This window comes from Python bivittatus, unplaced genomic scaffold, assembly GCF_059951505.1.
Source record: "Python bivittatus isolate LINGU-HERP-01145 unplaced genomic scaffold, Pbiv_v1 ctg000700_np1212, whole genome shotgun sequence".
Classification (NCBI taxonomy): Eukaryota; Metazoa; Chordata; class Lepidosauria; order Squamata; family Pythonidae; genus Python; species Python bivittatus.
In genome coordinates, this window is record NW_028277098.1 from 35,970,649 (window position 1) to 35,990,832 (window position 20,184).

Sequence of the window (20,184 nt, forward strand, 5' to 3'; positions counted from 1 at the left end):
TACTGTCAAGAGTACTATATGGTGACAGAGGAGAGACCCCAAGATGATTTAGATAACACAGCACCTAATCCCAAGGCCTGTGTCCACGCTCCAAATTCCAAGGGCAATGCCAGGGCTTTTTATTAAAGTCTGGCACTGCAATCCCATGACTGTTTTCGAGTCAGGGGCTCTGAAAGTGACTTTGACCAGATATGATATATGGTCATCAAACAATTCCAGAGCCTGAGAACTGTATAGATAAGCTAGTGCTTAACCTAACAATTCTGAGGGTCCCCCCACCCAGTTCTAAGTAAAAGTGAAAAACAAGCCAGCCAAACATTATTATGATTTACTTTCTTAACGTGTGCAGGAGAATTCAAATTATGTCACCTAAACTCCTCAAAATAACAATGGTCTTCTGCATTGCCACTACGTATTCTGAAGAGCTTCTTGAACTGATGTTACAAGAGTTGCCTTGGGTTAGTTATGCCAGCTTTGATGGAGAATTATTTTTACTGGGTTGTTGCATTCTGATTGTAAACTGCATTGAGTTCCTTTGTGGAAGTGGGCAACCTATAAATAACTGAATGAGTTCAAGTGTGCACGAGTGAGTGAATAAATAAATACATTGTATATAAATGTGGTCAATTGTACTATTATAGTTAATAAGTTTGTATCCTAGTTCATTGTGCATTTTTATGGTCTCCACATCCAATTACCATTTGCAATTTCCTCTCACATGCAGTGTTTCTGCATATAACTTTACAAAATACATACATAGGTTTGAACATAAATCTCTGACATACCGTTTCTACATTTACCCCTGATGTCTTCCTTTCTAACATACAGTAAATGCCCCAACGCCTGCTTTTCTTTAGCATAAGTTTTCCTGATCCTAATATATTAATGCAAATTGCCCAATGTAAGGTTTTTTTAAAAAAAAAGTTTACACCCTTAATATTTTTTTTTCATATTCAACATTAAAAATCATGCATTCTTTTCTATACACTTATTTCTCAAAGAGATATTTTTAAAGGGGTTTTGACACTAACAGACTATTCAGAGCTGTTGCCTATGCTGTGGTGAAATCTATTTTGGTAGAACTTGCTAATATGTTCCTCTAGAAATAATTTGAGGGGAGGGGATGTTGTTACATCTTTAATTAAAACAGTATCGGATATTAGAGAAAGACAGCATAGGTGAGCAGTCTAGGGTTATGCTGGCCCTACAGAAAACGATGCCACTTCAGTCGCCCTGAATCTTTATTCGAAGCAGGGTTTTAGAAACAAAGCAAACAATATTGGCTGAAGTATGTTTGGCCATTGCACATATTGCTATTGATGGACCCAATAAAGGATGCATTTTGTTTTGTTCTATAGCTTTCTGAGTTCCAGTGCCTTTGCCTTTAACAACAGCATAACCATAGGAGAGAATCAGATTTGGATTTTGGACCTCCCTTTTGTCATGAACTCAGTGAGCAACCTTAGGTCTAAAGTTCCCTCTTCTGCAATATTGTAGGGCTATGGTAATATGTGGAACAAATTAACATATGTGCTTTAGATTCTAAGAAGCCCTACATAAATAATCAGGTTGCATTACAATATTATTTTCAAAAAAGTTGGCCGACTCTCTATTTTGAGCAAGGGAATAAACTTATTACCAAGCAACATGTTTGGCATGGCCTTCTAACAAGTTTTTAATGTTTCAATAACATATTTGTGCTTCCTTATAGTTGCCCCAACAATTCAGGAAATAAAATCCAGTGGAGTGACTCTTGGAGGTACCGGATTCATAAGATGTGAAAGTGCGGGTGTTCCTTCCCCAGCTTTTGAATGGTACAAAGGAGAAAGAAAGTAAGTCTGGATTCTTTCCTCAGGGGTCTGCATCTTATTAGGTGAAAAAATCTATCTGATTTTCCTTGATATGTGTGTTCAGAGAAAATAGTCAATCAAATGTGCAATTCAGTTACATAAAGTTCAGTTCTGAGGTTGCAAATATAGAGGAAGTATTCTTCAAACTTCAGTAGAGGTACCGAAATTCAGAAAGAGTGTTCGTTTTAATTTATTTTAATTATGTTATTTTATCTTGGGTTATTTAAAGAACTTCAGTGTTGAACTGGTCTAAATGTTGCATTTATAATCTGCAGTATAGAATTAACCACAAATATGCAAATTAAATATCATTAGTTTGACACTAAAATATTATTTCCATTAGACTATGGGAAACAAACAGAATACAGTTTGAATATCTAGTAAAGATTAAAATTGTTATAATAGTGCAATATATTATAATTATGTATTCAATATGTGACTGAGGATAGATATTCCTCAGGGCTGAAAGCTGATACATACATGTATTTTCCCCCTGAAATTTTGATATTCCTGAAAATATATTTTGGGGCAGGAGGACTTGAAGCGAAGGATAATCTGAATTTCTAAACATGTACTGAGAATTATGAGAGTTATAGTTTAATCACCTTTGGACAGTTTAGATTGGACAAAGCTATGCTACTAATAATTAATCATAGACATTGTGTACATAAAACACTATTTTTTTCATTTGCAGTTGATATGAATTGAAAACCGGTAATAGTTGTGGCAATAGTTGTAATTCTATTTAGTGTGTGTTTATAACTAAGCACAGTACAGGTAGATAAAAATAATATATTATGTAACTATAATTAGCATTAAACCAATATAACAATCAATATAAAACATTTCCTAATGCAATAATCAATATGAAACCTTTCTTAATGCAAGCACAACCATAATATAACTCTATAGCAAATAATGAGAAAGAGTCGGCTTCCAGCTTCATAAACTTCAAGAGATCAGTTTCCAAATGTAAATCAAGAAACAGTCAAATTCCAAAGAGTAGGAACTAGATGGGGAAAAGCCATATAGGGCAAGGCAGACAATTTAATACAAGGCAAAGCCAATTGACTTTGACTGTACAATCAAGCCAAGCACACAGGAGGATGAATTGTAATAATTTGTTCCCCAAATAACTGAATGTTCTTGTACATACAGCCTGGAAGGTCAGCACAGCAGTTTGAACTGATAGCATTACCAAAGACCCAACCAATGACAGGATTGACATAAAGAAGATATAAGGGTGTATCAGGAGAGATGTAGACCACATGAACCAGTGGACAGAGGGCAGAGCCAGGAAGGAACATGCATAGGGCTTTTTGAACTTCATTGGGAGAAGTGAGTGTGGGAGTTCTTTATTTAACATGAAAACAGATGTATCAAATTTATTGGACAAATTTCAAAATTCATTGCAGATTCATAGTGATCTTGAAATAACCCAAAAGCTGTGGTACAGAATGAACAGAATAAAGTAGTATATGTAATTCTGAACAGCAGGGAGCAGGTGCAATTAGCACTTTTTATTTCCTCACATTGAAATCAAATCTTCTGACAAGTAGAACATTAGAGAGAAACATTTAACTAACCTCATTCTACTATCTCTTTCTACATTCACTGTAGATTAGATATGAAGTATTGGATGGATTAACCTGGATTCTTTATGTCAGCCTTTCCCAAATTGGTGCTTTTCAGAATTATTGGAATTACAACTCCTAGAATTGTCAGTCAAAATCTGGAAGGCACTAGACCTGAGAAAGTCTGCCCTATCTCAATTATGATTAAATAATTATAGTTACTTCTGTTAGTTCTTGTTAATTGACCCCAAGAAACACATAGTTATAAAGGAGACTTTTTCCTTAGCCTCTTTCTAATCTATCCATTGTCTACATGAATTTAGAAACATGAACATGATACACATCACATTCCTTTTTCAGAGCAAATTTATAATTGGTAAACAAAAATTTAAAGTTTGTTTAAAAAAGAAGTATTTAAATTTTCAGCTCTATCATACATCTGCTTATGTGGAAATAAGCCCCATTATACACAGTATGATCATACATGCATGTATGGATAGGTAGGAAGGTATAGGATCATACATGCATGTATGGATAGGTAGGAAGGTATAGGATTATGCAGTAAAATATTTAAAAGGAGAAGTATTCAACTTTGCTTGATGCAGCAACAATTTAGTCTCAGGATTTTGAAAAGGATTACAGTATTTATTTCTTACTTGTGTGTAATGTACTGCTTTGGAAATATATGGTTAAACTAAAATGTATTTTATATGCAGAACTGTGTGTTGATTAAATAAAAAATAGGGCATTAGTGTAATGTACAATATTAAATCATCAATATGCAGCTATACCATTAATAATGATATATATGCATTTTGAGGCTAAATACAAAAAAAAAAAATGTACCTCTCTCCTAGATTTATGATGTGCTGCCTCCATATATCAAAATTAAATGGTAACTTGTTTATATAAGCATGAGTTCTGCTTTCAGGATGAAATATAAGCAATTCTCTGAGTAATCAAGCATAGCTAAGTATTTTCACATTTAACTATATTTTTCCAAAATCTGAATCTGGTCACATGTGCACAAATGATGAAAAAGTTCAAGAAGGAAATATTCAAATCAGTCAACATTGGTACCATGGGCTCAGTATATAAATGGTATTATTAATGATGGAAAATCATTTGTGATTATATGATCAGCCTCTGCCAGTGAAGAAAAGATGTCCAGAACCTTGCTAAGTTTGATTTTTTTTTTCTTTTTAAAGGGACAGAAAAAAGTCTAAGTTCTCCCTATTTGGAGAAATGAGAAGGGGGCATTTCCTAAGTCTGAGCTCACATACAACAGTAAAAGCATGTGATTTAACTGAGTTAGATCTGATTTTTCCTTCCACCAACAGTAACATCCATTTTGAATGAATACAGCTATCAATAGGTAGCAGTGGATAATTTTTGTCCAATTTAGTTCTTACCCCACTGTTCTAGGCTGTTTCTTAACTTCTGTAACACCTTTTCAGAAGGAAGGGAGATGTCTTGTGAATTTATTCCTTCCTCATCCCTCCAGTGGGATCAGTCACTGGATCAAAAATCAGAGAGAAAAAAGTATTTTCAGCCATGGGAGCCAAATTCTGTACTCAACTCAAAAGGCCAAATATAAGAGAGAAAACCATGAGCGTTCTATGCTAGCTGGAAAATGAGGCGTTTTTATTTAGAGAGACTTTTCAGCTTTCCAAAGGGAAAAAAAAAAACTCCCACACCAGTACACAGGCATAAGTCAGATTGCATTATGTTAAGCTGAATGCTCATCATTTAGTTTCAGCCTAAATTTGCTGTTAAATTTGCTGCTGTTTTGTGTGCATAATTCTAACCAATTGTTTGCTAGCTTAGTCAGCATGGACAAAATTGAAGAGAAGTTGAGAGACGGGAGCACAGACATTGAAGCAAATCTGATGCTTTATGCTCGCCCACTGATATGATAGCTTTTTCATGAGGCTTCATTATTTTAAACAAAGTTTTCTCCATAGATGAGTAAAGAGGTAAAAGGTTACCATTTTATGGGAAATATATGTGCTGGCTTCTTCAACAAACAATTTTGTAGTGATGACATTTTATATAACAGAAAATTCCACTGTGGGTAAATATCCATAAGATTAGCTATAGTCACAATATTTATCATTTACTATTATGCAGAACAATTTATACATGTTTACTCAAAAGTAAGCACCATTTATTTTAATGACGCTTCCATAACCTAATCCATGTATTATGTCTGTAATTAAAATGTGCCTGTCTGCTCTCTTGCCTTTATAAATATATTTTGTTTACTATTCACTTTTCATATACTATACATTTATTGGGAAAATCAGAGCATTTTGTAAAACAAAAGAAAAGTCAGAAGGTGATTATGATATGCAAAGAGAAGCAAAATGGTGGATCATTTGTAATCTATGAGGAATATCTTTAGGGGGTAAAATTCAGTGTTATTTTGGAGTCAGAATGAAAAGTTGTTTTGATAGGTGCACAAATCAAACAGGAGAAGTGAGCAAAAAATACGAGCAAGAATAACAGGGTCTACAAGGATGGGTCTCTACCGAGGACAAGGGGTGCAAGTGAAGTCACAGATACATCATCATGTGATTGGGCAAATGGTGTGTTGTACTTCACTTACTTCATGTCATGATGCAACTGTTGCAAATTACTATAATTTGTGTCATTTGCATGATGAAAATGACATGCATGATATCACTGGGGCTTCTACCAGATGCTTTTATCTTAAAAGAGCAGTGAATAAAAGGAGAGTGTATCAATAAAAGAAAACTGTATCATCGGTACTGACATCCTGTTGATCTGAATGTCAAAATCCAGAGATCAATGCACCCTGATACTTCTTTGGAAAGGAAGCCAAAATGTTATTTGCATTAAACAGTACTTTAAATTTTGCTGGTATTGTTGACGCATCTGAAGTGATTAAACTAAGCAGATGCTGGAGCCTATGGTTCTCCAAATATTGCTGAACTATAGCTCACAGCATCTGAACATGCCTGCTAAAGTTGCTGAGAATTGTTGCTCAATAACGTTTGGAGACCTCCAAGTTTCTCATCCCTGAACTAAACCAATTAACAGAGGTTTCCCATGGTTGGAGTGGAGGACAGAGACTGATTCACTAAGCAAACAGAGAGTATTGAACTGAAGTTCAAGATCTGTGTTTGCCAGAGATCCCTTTGTATACTTCTTGGAAAATTTTGATCATGCAGAGAGGTCCCAATGCAACTGTTCAGCTGACTATGTGGATGTGAGGTAGACATAACGTACACAGCCTTCCTTTCATTGTAACATTTAAATAGGGCTTAATTTCCAAGCTATCAATATATCATCTTGATGAATCAGCTCAATAATTTTCATTGGATTCTTCAAAAAATAAATTCAGTAACAAGGTATGTTGTTTTTACACTGCCTTGCTTTGAAATATAAGCTGATTTGAAGCCACATTAAATGTTCTCGCCTTTCCAACTAACTTGGTAGTGCCCAAGACAAGGAGGGAATAGAGATTCTTGGAAGTGCTTAAAACTCCTAGACCTATGGCCTGCTTTTTAAGTCTTTTTCTAATCTTTGCCTTACTCTGCCCTGATTCTCCTGGACTGTGAGTGCCTAGTTCTTGCTGTTTACCCCTAGCATTCAGTTTCTTGCACCTTTTCTCCTGACAGCCTACCTTACAACTGAAAGTGAAAAAAATAATAAAACTTCATTTAAAATCAATCCTAATTTTGTTTCACAAGTTTCCCCCACTGTATTATTTCATGTATACATTTATTGGGTAGCTTGTCCTTTTTTTCCCTAATCAACCAACCAAGTCTGAATTTAGACTCCCTTGAATTTAAGGAATTTGTGCCAAAAGGGGGAAAATACATTCTATGTTCTAATGCGTATGCACAGTTGTCTGCATAGATGATAGCCTTTTGCTAAATTATAGTCATTAGAAAAATATGGCACTAGCATTTTTTTTGTAAATATGGCATTAACAGTATTCAACATTTGTGTCTATTCTCATTTTTCATATCCTACTTTGGTGTAAGCTAGGGTTTTTCACCCACATATATATTAAATCAAAATGCAATTACATTTGCATGTTGATTCTAACAGTATATTCCCTTTTCTCCTCCATTCTAGATTGGTCAATGGGCAACAAGGAATTACTATATATAGTTATAGTTCAAGATCATTTTTAAATTTCAACAATGTGACAGAGGAGCATTTTGGCAACTATACATGTGTCGCTGCCAACAAATTAGGCACAACCAATGCCAGCCTGCTTCTTAACCGTAAGTCAAGAAAGATTATGAGAAATGTTCATGTGGTAGGTTTCCTTTTTCTTCTTCTTCTTCTTTCCCCTGAAGAACAGAAACTTGTCTAGTTCAGGTTCTCTTTAGGAACATTGTGACTTATACAAATTTCTCTGAGCAATTTCACCCTGGGGTTGAGAATACACCCTTAGTCTGTTCAGTTTCCATCTGAGTCTATTAGGTCAGCAGTGATTACATCAGTCCTTAGGATGAATTCAAGTCTCAGGCAGGTTCATACATGGCCTGATGAGATCTTTTTCAGGATGTAGTCCAGTATTGGTCCACTAGATGAGTATTAGACATGCATTATTTGGAATTCCTAAATACTCTTTCATATGCAATCCGTGTCATGGCATAATAGTAGTACATATATCAAGATATTCACAAAGACCTTCAGCTGATGTGTGTGCTCTCCTGACACAAGTAGGGCTTTGAATATGCACTGTTTGGATTGTTCAGCAAATAAGTTGTTATATTTTGCTACATAGTCTTGTACGTTAGGGTGAGTATGTACACTAAAACAGTGGTGGATCTACTATAATAATGTGATTGGTCAAAGGTTTTGACAATAAAAAGTATGATATTCATTTTGAAGTGTGCACTCTGAAAACTGCTGCCAGTTGCCATATCATACCCTATGTGTAATTCTTTTGGAATTCAATTAGCTGACAATAAGCAATTGACTGACATATTTCACTGAGTGTTACAATAAATAGAATTTAATGAAAAAATATTGCCTACCATTTTTAAATTAGACTTTGATTTCTTAATTAAAATGTGTATGAATAAATAAAAGCTGGTGATACATTAGGAAGATACAACAAATAATTGAGCGGTTGGAATAGAGTAATTAGAAAAGCTGCCAATAGTAACTAAGAATACAGAGCCCCTGTTGGCCAACTATCTTTATTCCCCTGCAGTGTTACTATTGGTATATGAAGACACAGTGATTTTATCATGATTCTGTCACAAAGCTTGTTATAGCCCTGAAGCAACTCTTTCTGTTAGTGTAGAAGACAACACATTTCAGCTTTGGCAAAATTCCCACTATCTCAGAATCCAGCTAATTAACTGCTTCTATCTGTGTTTCTTTAAAAGGATTTGAATACCTATGGAAGAACAACAGAGATTGCATCTTTTTTCATGAATTCTGTTCTAAGGATGCAAGATAATGCAGTCTCTGTGGTGCTTCCAGTGTTAAACAACTCACATGATGAACATTATAATAGCAGAAGATTGAGTATTAATTCATATATTTAGCAATACTTATTTCTTTCTGACATTCGCAGTATAATTATGCCTGGCTTGTAAATTGAATGCTGCGACAAGGTACTCTGAAATAATAATGATTATTATGTTTCATAGCATGAGCCATACTTCTGATTTAAAGATATCGTGTTTGGATACACTTTTGATGTGACTTTCAAGCTATATCAGCTATAGAAAGACATTAATTGGGGCAAGGTAGTTTATAGGACTTGTTCATATGGAAATATATTTACTAAAACTAACAGAAAGTCTATTGAAAATATGTGTAGTTCTGTTTGCTTATATCAGAACATATAAACAGCTATGTTTGGATATTTTGTACCTATATGACCTACAAAAAACACAAATAATTTTTCAGGTCAGATTTTCTTGAGACCTAACTCAAAGTCACTATTACTTGTGACTTGTATTTTTCTTTAAAATTGGGAATTCCACTAACTAGAGAAAACAACAGTGCTATTAGTCACATAATTTTATTCCACAGCCAGCAGAAGGTAGGAGCTTTGGCTGAGCATCTTCAATCTCTACCAAACATAAAAGTGTTATGGCTAACACAGCATATGACTAGACTGTACATAGATGGAAAAAATCTTCGCTGATCTATTTAAAAAACCAAAATCTCTCTGATTATGTGTTTCCCCATTTTCTCAAAATAGCATTCAGATCAAGAATACATAAAAATAAGATCTTAACTAATAAACATCTTAATGAACAATGGAGTAATTAGAGATAGTCTCAGTATATTTCTTCTGACAACAAACTGAAAAAGAAATGACCATTTTATTTGCTATTTCAGAGAATTCACAGTACTGCAGAACAAAATTTGTTACTAGGATGGGAGAACACAAACTGAAGTCCAGGACCTCAGTATTATTGATGAAGCTTAGCAGGTGTTAGTCCCTAAAGGATAGATATCCAAGAACTACAGGAACTAAACTTTACACCTGACAGTTTAGAGGTAAAGAATACAGGTTTTATAGTATAAATTGCTAAAGACACAGAAATGCAGTTTGTTTTATAAAGAGGAAGATCTAGATGACAGAACAGATGTGATGACACGTTTCTTCAGATACTTTCCAGTGAGTGTCTTGTAAAGTCTGCCCGGAGCACTGATGGACAATTTGTGGCAAAGTAAATAACTGATCAGCAGCCAAAATAAATTCCAAATGCTACAGAGATCTCATAATGCCATGAGTAAAGTAACAAGTTGCAATATTCTAATTAGTTGTGACTAATCCATCATCTAGTCTTTTCCAAATATATTCTTTTTGAAATACATTGTTTGTGCTTCAAACACAAGCTGCAAGCTCTGTAGGGTTTCGAAGATAACCATTTTAAGCTTATGGGCGTGTACCGTGGATAGTCCCATCCTGCCATCTAGAGGCTCATTTGAAGCATCTCCATTGTTTACTTGCAGCTTTCTCTACAAGGCTGGCTCTTCTCAGGAATGTGGAACATTTTGACTTTGCTATAAGTAAAGGCATACATTTTATGATTCATTAAACCCATTCTCCCAAGGGAACAAGCACTTCTATGGTACCTATCAAAAGATAAAAAGCACAGGTTTTTTAATCGTTTAAGTGAGACAAAGAATGAAGGAGCTAAGTCTCATTTAAATATGCAAACTCTACTTCTGAATTAGCACAGGGTCAAGTTAAAAGCAAATGAAAAACACTTCCTTAAAAATAATTCTGGGGAAAATTGGAAATAATGCTAACCTTAACTCTCCATTACAGAATTGTAATTATTTTTCAAATGCAAGGAAATGGAATAGTTTTACAATTAAATATTCATATAGAAAGGTAGCAGATCTACATTCAAACTGCTAAAACTTCAGATAAAATACCCCTGTATCTTACGATATGTATAGTCAGACCAAAAAAAAACCTTGAAAGGGAAACTTGTTATGGGCCATGTACTTAATATAGGTTTCTACTTTGTAAGAGAGTCTGAGATAAATGTGCATAAGATTGCATTTGTGATTATTTGGTCCCTTGTTTGAAAGGAGCCTCTGTTTGAGATGAAGGCACTCCCATTTATTCAAGACAATATTCTTGATCTCCACTGACACCCCCTCCCAAACTTCCTTCAGTTTCCTCTGCATACCATTCTGAAATGTCTTCAGAAGGCCCAGAAGATTGAAAGGAATAAGGAGTTTCCCACTCCCACAGAATAGTAGTTAGAACTGCAAAAGTTAGGAAAGCTCTACCTTCGTACCTCTAGATTCAAACATAATGAGAATTCCCTCTAAAAACAATAGTCTGTTTTTGCACTTATCTGTTGAAATCATTGTGTAATGATACACATCTCAGCAAGTGACAGCACCTGGCTGACCATGCCTGAGTTTGTAAACTAAGCTGCAGTGAGCCTGGTTAGTATTTGGAAGGGGAAGTCCCAGAAATTGTTCGCTGCTCAGTCATTTGGGTTGAGATGGGCGGCTATAGAAATTACATAAATAAAAAATAAAAATAAAATAAAATAAAATAATAATCTTTACTCTTGGCTGAGATGTTAAAAGGCATTCTAAAAGAAGACAGTGTCAACTACTTCTGCCCTGTTGCCAACTGAACTTAATGGATGTGGTGTTGATGTCACCAAAGTTTTACTTAAGTGAGACTTTGCCTTTAAGAACATATGTCAATGAGAGTGTGTGTCCTAAGCTGGTTCTTCAGATATCAAGTTTTGGTTTTAATTTTAATTTTGTATGCTGTTCTGTCTGAAAAAAAGTAATAATTTGGCCGTGATATGTAGTATGTTTCAGATATTTGGCCTACAGTGAAGAAGTTGAGAATTATTGTCTTAGCCAAGCAAAAGCAATTGCACATGATATTTTAAAGAGAATTCAGCTGTATATTCCAAAGTGTTTATCATTGCAGAATGTTAGAATGTCATTAAGCAGCTGTCACAGATTCATTTTAATGTTGGATTATGTGATCTGTTTGTATACCTATCATATGTTTTCAGCTCTTTGGGGATGAAAGGTGCAATAGAAATGTTGAGATATGGTAATAATGCTGGTGAAATGTAAATACCATGTTGCCTTGAACATCTGCTTCAGTGGAAGAGGAAGGAAATCATTTCTTTACATCATGTAGAAAATGCTCTTCACTTTCTAACTAATGTAACATTCAGCAACAAATAGAACTTTTTAACCAAATAAAATTTAGGGAGAACATAAATTTGTGGTGTCATTTGTAATCTGAAGAATGGAAAGAAGGAAGAATGACCTATTCTGTAAATAGAGGCAGTATAGACAGTGTTCTTCTATTTAAAAAGGGGGAAGATGCTGAAACTAGCATCTAAAAAGGAAGAGCTGCTTAGATTGTCTCTCACTTATATTTTAGAAGCTTGAATCTCTTTTTGGTCAAGGTTCAGTCTATGCCCACGGGATCCCCATATGGGACTTGGATAGTATCCCAGGGCTTCAGCCCAGTTTGTTGGCTACCCCACTGGTCACATACTGAAGTAGTGAGAACCTACATCATCAATCATGCCATTGTAGAGTCCAAGAAATTGTTGCTACTCCCAACAAGTGGGGTGAGCAGAATCTTGACAAATCTCTGTAAGGTATTATCAGTAACCTTAGGCTTTCAACCTGGTTATGCATGCATTTTTTTTTCCATTTACGGCTGTGCTACAATTGCTGTTGTTGGTTCAAGTTCAAATATAGTGTATGTTTGCTGGTTACATGTCATCAAGATTCCTGCAGTTAAGCTTGAAATATGATATGTCCATATTAAGTAGTTCCTTCTTCCCTCAAACCAACAATCATTCTAATGGTGACTATCAGAAAGATACTATGTGCTTCAGCTATACACATGGAAATTCTAATTTGCCACAGTTCTTGGTGGTGCTGGTGGTGGTGATTATTCTCTTTATGAAGCTCATTCCTTCTTAAGTTAGGATTACTCATTTTTCTGTTGAGGACCTTGTGTGAAAGTAGGTGGCAAAGATATAGTATCTTTCATAGAACCAGTACTACTGACCTGAATGGTTTTTCTAAATGTTTGCTGCCATGTGTTACATGTACAGTAATACAAACCCAAGGTTAAAATGTACAAATTCTAGGAGATGAGTCTTGCAGTTTGAAAACATTCTTTGCATCATGTATAATTATAACTCTTGTGATTTGCAAGCAGAACAAATCCTATGTATGTTTACTCAAAGTGCAAGCTTAAATTTGATGTAATCTACTACTAGGTCAGTATGTATATAGGATTGTAGCCTAAATTCTTCTTTTTTTAAAAAAAAAAAACCTCAATGTTCTACAGACAGAGGTTAATTATCCAGTCAATATTCATACCTAATAGTAATTCACGTGTTTTGTTATTCTTTCATTTTCTCTAAATAGTTATTAATTTCAGTGCATCATGGTCTAGAATTCCAGTGCTATGTTTATGAAGCCAAACTTTGAAATGCTTTTGTCAAAAGAATACATTAATAGTGTAGTTCAGTGTGTGTATGTCTCATTAATCTTCGTGACCATTTGCATTGCCCATGACACCAGTGATCCATTTAATGTTGGAGTGATTCACTTAGATGGAGAAAGATTCCTTTGGCTGAATGGCTCCTTTGGATTGAAAAAAAATCAGCTACAGACAGAAAACTTAATATATCATGTATTATTTATCTGTGTACAGATGGCGATCAATGCAAACTCTTATGTAAAAGTCAGAACAAGCTATTTCTACTCTGTAATCTGTAAATATGCTGATTCTTTCCATGTGCCTCAGGTGATAGTATAAAGACTTCCATTTCAATTCTTCAGCTCTAGTGATGACTGTCTTTTGGCGGGGAGGGGGTGCATTGGGAAGGTGGAGACACGCTTCTCCAGATTAGAATCTTATACTGGATATTTGGTTAAGAGACAGAAATCAAATAATTCTAGATTTTGTAGCAGTATTTGGTTTTCATTGGGGCTGTGCAAAGCCCAAACCCAAAGCAGAATGGGTCATTTTGAGGTGTTTTTATTGTGCTGAGGCAGCTTCTCTCTAATTTGCCCCACCTCTGATTCAAAATCCTCTGTGGAGCACCACCACTGTTATGTAATTCTTAAGAAGGGGAGATATTCTGCTCAGCTCAAAACATTTCTTTTGATTTTTAAATTATCCTTAGGACTTTGGCTCAAATAATATCTTAATTATGAGAGGAGGAGGAGGAGGAGGAGGAAAAACTATGGATTAAAGACTTTAATGTTTACAGTTATAAAAGATATAGATGTGTGACTTCATTCTCTCTTTTGACCTTGGAAACAGCATTTTCCACTACCACCAATCCTATTTTACCCCTCCTGAGGGCTATGGGGTTGTTAATATATTAGGCTGTGTTACCTGAAAGATCAAGGATAGAAAAGGCAGGGTTCAGTCAATCTATAGTAACAAAGGTTTTTGAGACTGTTGCAGAAATAGTCTCAACAAGAAGGTGACATAGTAAAAAGATCGTGTAACTTTGAAGCCTCTGTTTGGAATGTTTTATTCCCCAGTCTAAATTTCCTGCAAATGTTGTACCTTTCCTTTTTAAAAAAACGAACATTGCTTGGTCATTGTAGGGGGCTATACCTACGTATACTAGATAATAGGAGAACAGAGGTGTTTCCCTCATCCATGTTTCAGCTGGGAATGAGTAGGAATGGGATACTCTCTTTTGACCATACAAATTAAGTTTAGCTACCTCTAAAGGCAAGGAGCTAGCCACAAAGCAGATTGAGTGATTCTTGTATAGATCTATATTTTAATCTACTCCAGGTGCATGTAAATATCAAGCCCTTCAATCTGATGAGGAAATAATGGCTCTATGGATATCATTTATGTATGATGTTCTCTGCTGTGTCAAATAGGGTCATTCCTATTGCTGCATTTCTATCTCTACATGTGAATATATATATATATATATTTGTGAGTGGACAGAGGTTATGTGAAGTATATGTGGCCAAAGGCTCCACAATTGAATATTTTACAATAATTTGTTATTTATAAAATGAACTGGAGGAAAAATGTTCACTCTACTTCATACATAGAATGGAAATATTGTGAGAAATCTTATCGGCTTCTGAGCTCTTACATTTATAGGTGGGTTTTTTTATTATTATTATTTGATATATTACATGTAATGCATTTCACTCTCTAGCAAAGTTTGCTAGCTTGTTTATTTTTTTAAATTCCATGATCTCACTGAGTACTGCTAAGCCCTTTTGCCATCTCTATGAAAGAAAGGCACTCTCCAGGGAAATTTAGTTTATTTCACTTCTGTGTCAACCAATAGCCTACTCTTTCCTAGCTCTGCTCATTTCACAGAATGCTAACCATAAATACAGTTCATGATGATATTGGACTACTATTTTATTATGTACTATCAGATTTAGACTGTAGAAGACTGTAGATTTTTGTTCATTTTTTGTTCTTGATTTGTTTTGTGTAATTTTCTGCAGGAAATTAAATCACGGTTCCAAGTTATAATTGTAATGTTTTTTTCCATTAGGCTTTAGAATAAGTTGCAGGATAAAATCAACAAAGAATACATAAAACAGGCCACTTGAAATTTTGCCTGAGTAAGAAAGCATTAAGTGCTCTTATAATTTACACCTCAGTAGTTCTGCAGAAATCTGTAATGGAAACCAGTATTATTGTCCCATATTATAAATAACATACTGAGGCCAGGAGATTAAACCTTGTAATATACCATCTAGTGAACTCATGAAGTAAGTGAGCTTTGAACAAACTTTAAATCCATCCTCCTCACCTCTCAACTACACTAATTCTAACTACAGTTTCAGTGAAGTTGCAACATTTGCCACTAAAGTCAAAGGGTAATCAATGTGATATTATAATGGAGGGCAGAACAATAAAATCTTGTCCTCATAGTGCTCCAATAATGGAAATTTCTAGAAATCCAGATTTCTGCCAAGTTGATGCCAGCAAGACATAACTGAATATGGAAAGTTTTCTTTCCTCGTCTTGTTGTTGTTGTTTCTAGGAATTATTCCCTGAATGCATGCAATGAAAGTAAAGTGATTCAAATCTGGCAAGAACTAATCTATTTGTGGTCTAATACTGGCATATGATGGAGAGTGGGATGGCAGATATACAGAGTTCCTCCCATCACAACTCATTTTCAACCCCAATAATGGAGTTCTGACATCAAGAGAAACAATTCTGAAGTCATGTTTCTGACAGCAAATGTCAAATTTTGTCTGAGATCAGAATCTTTCTATGGCCTCATAAGGAAAAATCCCGTGGCATTTGAATTGCCATTTCAGGCCACAGGGTTGCAGTCATCAAAGAAAAAATACTAATCTCTAAGGTTAATCAAGAGCTATCATTACAAATATCAATACTGGATCATTAAGTGACAATTGCTTTGATTAAGGCTGAATTTGAAAGGTAGGAAGTTGTTTTCATGAACATATTTTCCCTCATGAAAGGTGCATTATTTTCAGTAATTTATTTGGAGAGGGGCAAATGAGGTCAAAGGAGCACAGTTTCTAGCTCATATCCTTTGATTGTATTCACAGTTGCATCTAGAAAGATGACATAACTATAAGTAGCAAGAAAGGCCAATTATAAGAGAAACAACAACAAAGTTTCAACTAATTGGAGATGTGAAGAGAGTCATTCTGGACTGGTTTTCTGGGCTAGTTATAACCCTAATTTTAGCCAATAGGAAATCAAAATAAAATTATGTTATTTCAAGGTCAGTACATTCTATTCAGGACAGAACAAAACCTTTGTCAGCAGTTGTTGAGAACTGCTGAAGAGAGAGGTTTTTGGTGCTGATAAAAATAACCATCTTTCAGCTTATTCCTAAATCATGTACTACCCCAACTATATTTTAAAATCTAAAACATTATATTTTAACATAATTCAAACTGCAATATTTTCTGTTTTAAAATATCTGTTTTTATCTTGCCGTAACAATATAAACTGTTGATGCAAAAGACCTCTACTGTGTTCTTGCTGAATCACTCTGCGCTATTTTGCACAATTCTGCTGTTAGACTTTGTAAATCAAACTATATTGGCAGCAAAAACTTCCAAACAGTAATTTACAGTGCAATCCTGTATGTGGCTACAAAAAAGTACTTCAAACTGAATTCAATAGAGCTTATTCTATTGAAGTGAGTAACAGAATTGTAGCCTTGGGGGATATAAAATAATTCTGCTTTCTAGGAAATCATTGGATTTTTCACTCCTAATTGTTCTATGGTAGGAGAAAAGCTAGTGAAAACAAAGTCTAGCTAGCATTTATTTATTTACCTATCCATCCATCCATCCATTCATTCATTTATTCATTCCTTGCTTACAGTGATTTGTATATTGTCCAGTCCTAAAGATTCCATATGGCTACAATAATAAAGTACACAATTGTAATCACAAAAAATGGCTCCAACTAGAATAAAATCCATATAAACTAACATTTTTACTTCTCTCTTTTTTAATTTTTATTGAGAGTTTTTACATAGATAAAAGACAAATACAGAAATATATAAAGAAAAGAGAAAAGAAAAGAAAAGAAAAAGTGCAGAAAACAGTAGAGTTAAAGGGAAAAAAAGGTAATTAAAGAAGTGACTTCCACCCTTCTTTACAGCATTTACAACTCATTATCCCTCCTCCCTCCTTAACATTACAACAATCTCTTCGGCCCCTTATGTAATCCTTTTTCAATCATCAAATCTAGAAATCCCACTTCATGTTTTTCCATTTTAGCAAAATGTCCATAAAAGGTTCCCAGTCTCTTATAAAACTATGTATTGTTTAGTCCCTGACCAAATAGGTCAGTTTTGACATCTCTGCAGCATTTTTACTTCTCCAGAAAAATCCAACTCGTTTTTGAAAATATATAAGGTGTGCCTTTTTCTTTATTTTTACAGTAAAGTGTTTCAAGGATTCATATTACCCTTGACCTTTTTGCAGAGAATGGCTCTTGCAGCACTTTGTAGAATGACCATATGATTATGCAAGATTGTGTAGGTTCTGTGTGGTTTTCCTAAAGTCATGGTCAGTGGTGGCAGTGTGGCAGCAACTGGTTATAAAACCAATGGGGAACTGTAGTGGGTTGTGGAGAGCTCTAATGGGTCATTCAAGCACATAACACATGTGCCTATATTATGGCAGGTTGACCCTTTTGGTCCCCTTGAGCAGCAGTCTCTACGCCCTTCCCACATTGGCCCCTTACTGGACCCTTCCACATTCCTGGGAAGAGCCTATTCAACATCCTACTACCAACCACTTTCTATTAGAGAAATCTGTCTGGCAGAATTAGAAGAGATAAAATAGTGACTTCCCCCTGCTTCCTTTCCCTAGTTGTAGTTTAACCAAAGACTCAATAAAAAAAATCAACTCTTTATTATGTATATCCAGATTAAAGAACTAACCGGTTGAAAGCCAAATAGAGATTTGAAAAAATAAAATAAAAATCTAACAGTGGCTTCTGCAGGGTTTACCACTGTGGCTATTTCTCTAACAGGAAACACATGCATGTCCAATGGAGAACCCAGGCAGAACAGATAGAACAAAGGCACAAAATTCAAATCATTGTCAATAAAATCTAGAATTCCAATTTGCATCTAGTTCCATTGTCCTTTAGATGGTTATAGCTTTTGTAGATCTACACTTCTGGATTCTTTGGAACTGGGGTTTTGTCTTCCTAGGAGAAAAGAAACAAAGGCAAAATGGAACTTCTCTTCCTCTTTTTAATAGCCTACCAGGGAAGGGAATCTTCACACTCATTGGTTCTTTAGCATTTGATTTCCTAGATGTATTGACAGATCAGATTTAGGTTGTCCTGTCACTTTTTCATGTCTAAACCTTAGGAAATGAGATTTTTCCCATTGCTGTATCTTGCTCCATAGCTTTGTAGCGTGGTCTGATATCATTCTAAGAAGTGTTGTACAGTAAAAGGAGCCTCTGCAGAGATTTCCATACTGCTGGGAGTATACAGAACACTTTTGCTTTGTAAATAAAAGAAAACCTCAGAGAACCCGACCATTTCACATTTTTTCAGAAATAACTATAACCTACATCTAACCCTAAACAAACTAGTAAATTTAAGTTCAGATAATTATTTTAAAATCTACTATCAGTAATCTTGAATATGGGCAGATCAGCCTGACACTGACATAAAACTCAATGCTATTGGCAGGCAAAGAGTGAAGACAAGGAGGGACCTGCAGGTTTCCCCTTCCCCACTCCTTGCCTCACAGAGCTCTATCAGGAGCCATCATGGAAGAAGGGCGTATTGGGAAGGAGGGAATAAGTGGAGGAGGAACCATGCTATCCAGCTTCCTCTTCTGCTGCTATTCTCAAGTCAGCTATTGCCTTGATGGCAGCAGCATTACTAGCCCCTACTCTTCTTGGTTGGATAGACTGAAAGCGGGAAGGCCAGGCTGTGCAGTGTACTCTGAACATTCAGAGACTGTGGTGGCTTCTCAGCATGTGTTGCTGGTTTCTCATGTCTTCTTCTCATTCTCTCCTTCCGTCCTACTTGGGAAGAATGCAGTGAGAGAGAAAGTATTTCAGGCAGCCACATGGGAGGGGCACATGTACAATGATAAGTGTGGTTTTATCTGAAGGGACTGGGAAGGGAGGTTCCTTCTGAATCTAGCAGTCAAGCATGACAGGGAAAGGAACATACTGTGGTAACAGAGGAAGTGGAGACTCTTGCAGGACATAAGCTCACAATTGTGAGGATAGTGGAGAAGTGATTGGTTGATCCTCCTACTTATCTCCCACCAACTCCCAATTGTCACACTAGTGGAGACAGTCAGTGACACTTTCCTTTGAATCTGCCAAAGTGGGGAGATGCATTCCATTTAGTCCCTCTGCCCACACAAAAAAATTTACCTTGGCTCCAGAGAACTCTACATAAGTCCCTGTCAATGTATGCTAGAAAAGAATGTCAACAAGAATTTTTGGACTTCAGACATTTAGAGGTCCCATTCATTTTTGGGAAATAACTGTACTCAGGACCCTGTTTTTAATAAAACTTTTCCATGGACACATTTGAAATGTAATTGACCTGTTAAGATGTCAAAAAAAAAAAAATGTAAGTGCAAATGCTTCTTAAAATTATTACCTTGGAGTCTGTCCTAAGTAATCATTTTATTTCCCAAACTTTATTCTGTGAGCATTCTTAAAGTTGAGAATTGTGCTTTTGATGTTGAGCTAAAAATGCTTTGAGATAAAAAAAGAGAAGCACTAGCATTATATCAGTGACT

The 20,184-nt window shown here is 35.4% G+C and overlaps 1 protein-coding gene across 4 annotated transcripts in view; it reads left to right on the top strand.

Annotated features, from left to right (window-relative positions):
• NEGR1 (neuronal growth regulator 1) overlaps positions 1–20,184 on the top strand; it is a 566,285-nt gene that overhangs the window by 454,604 nt on the left and 91,497 nt on the right. For all 4 annotated transcript variants that reach the window (XM_088153540.1, XM_088153541.1, XM_088153542.1 and 1 more), the window contains exons 5-6: positions 1,712–1,832; positions 7,532–7,683. In XM_088153540.1, coding sequence (XP_088009666.1) covers positions 1,712–1,832; positions 7,532–7,683 — 273 coding nt within the window. The remainder of the gene's footprint in view (positions 1–1,711; positions 1,833–7,531; positions 7,684–20,184) is intronic.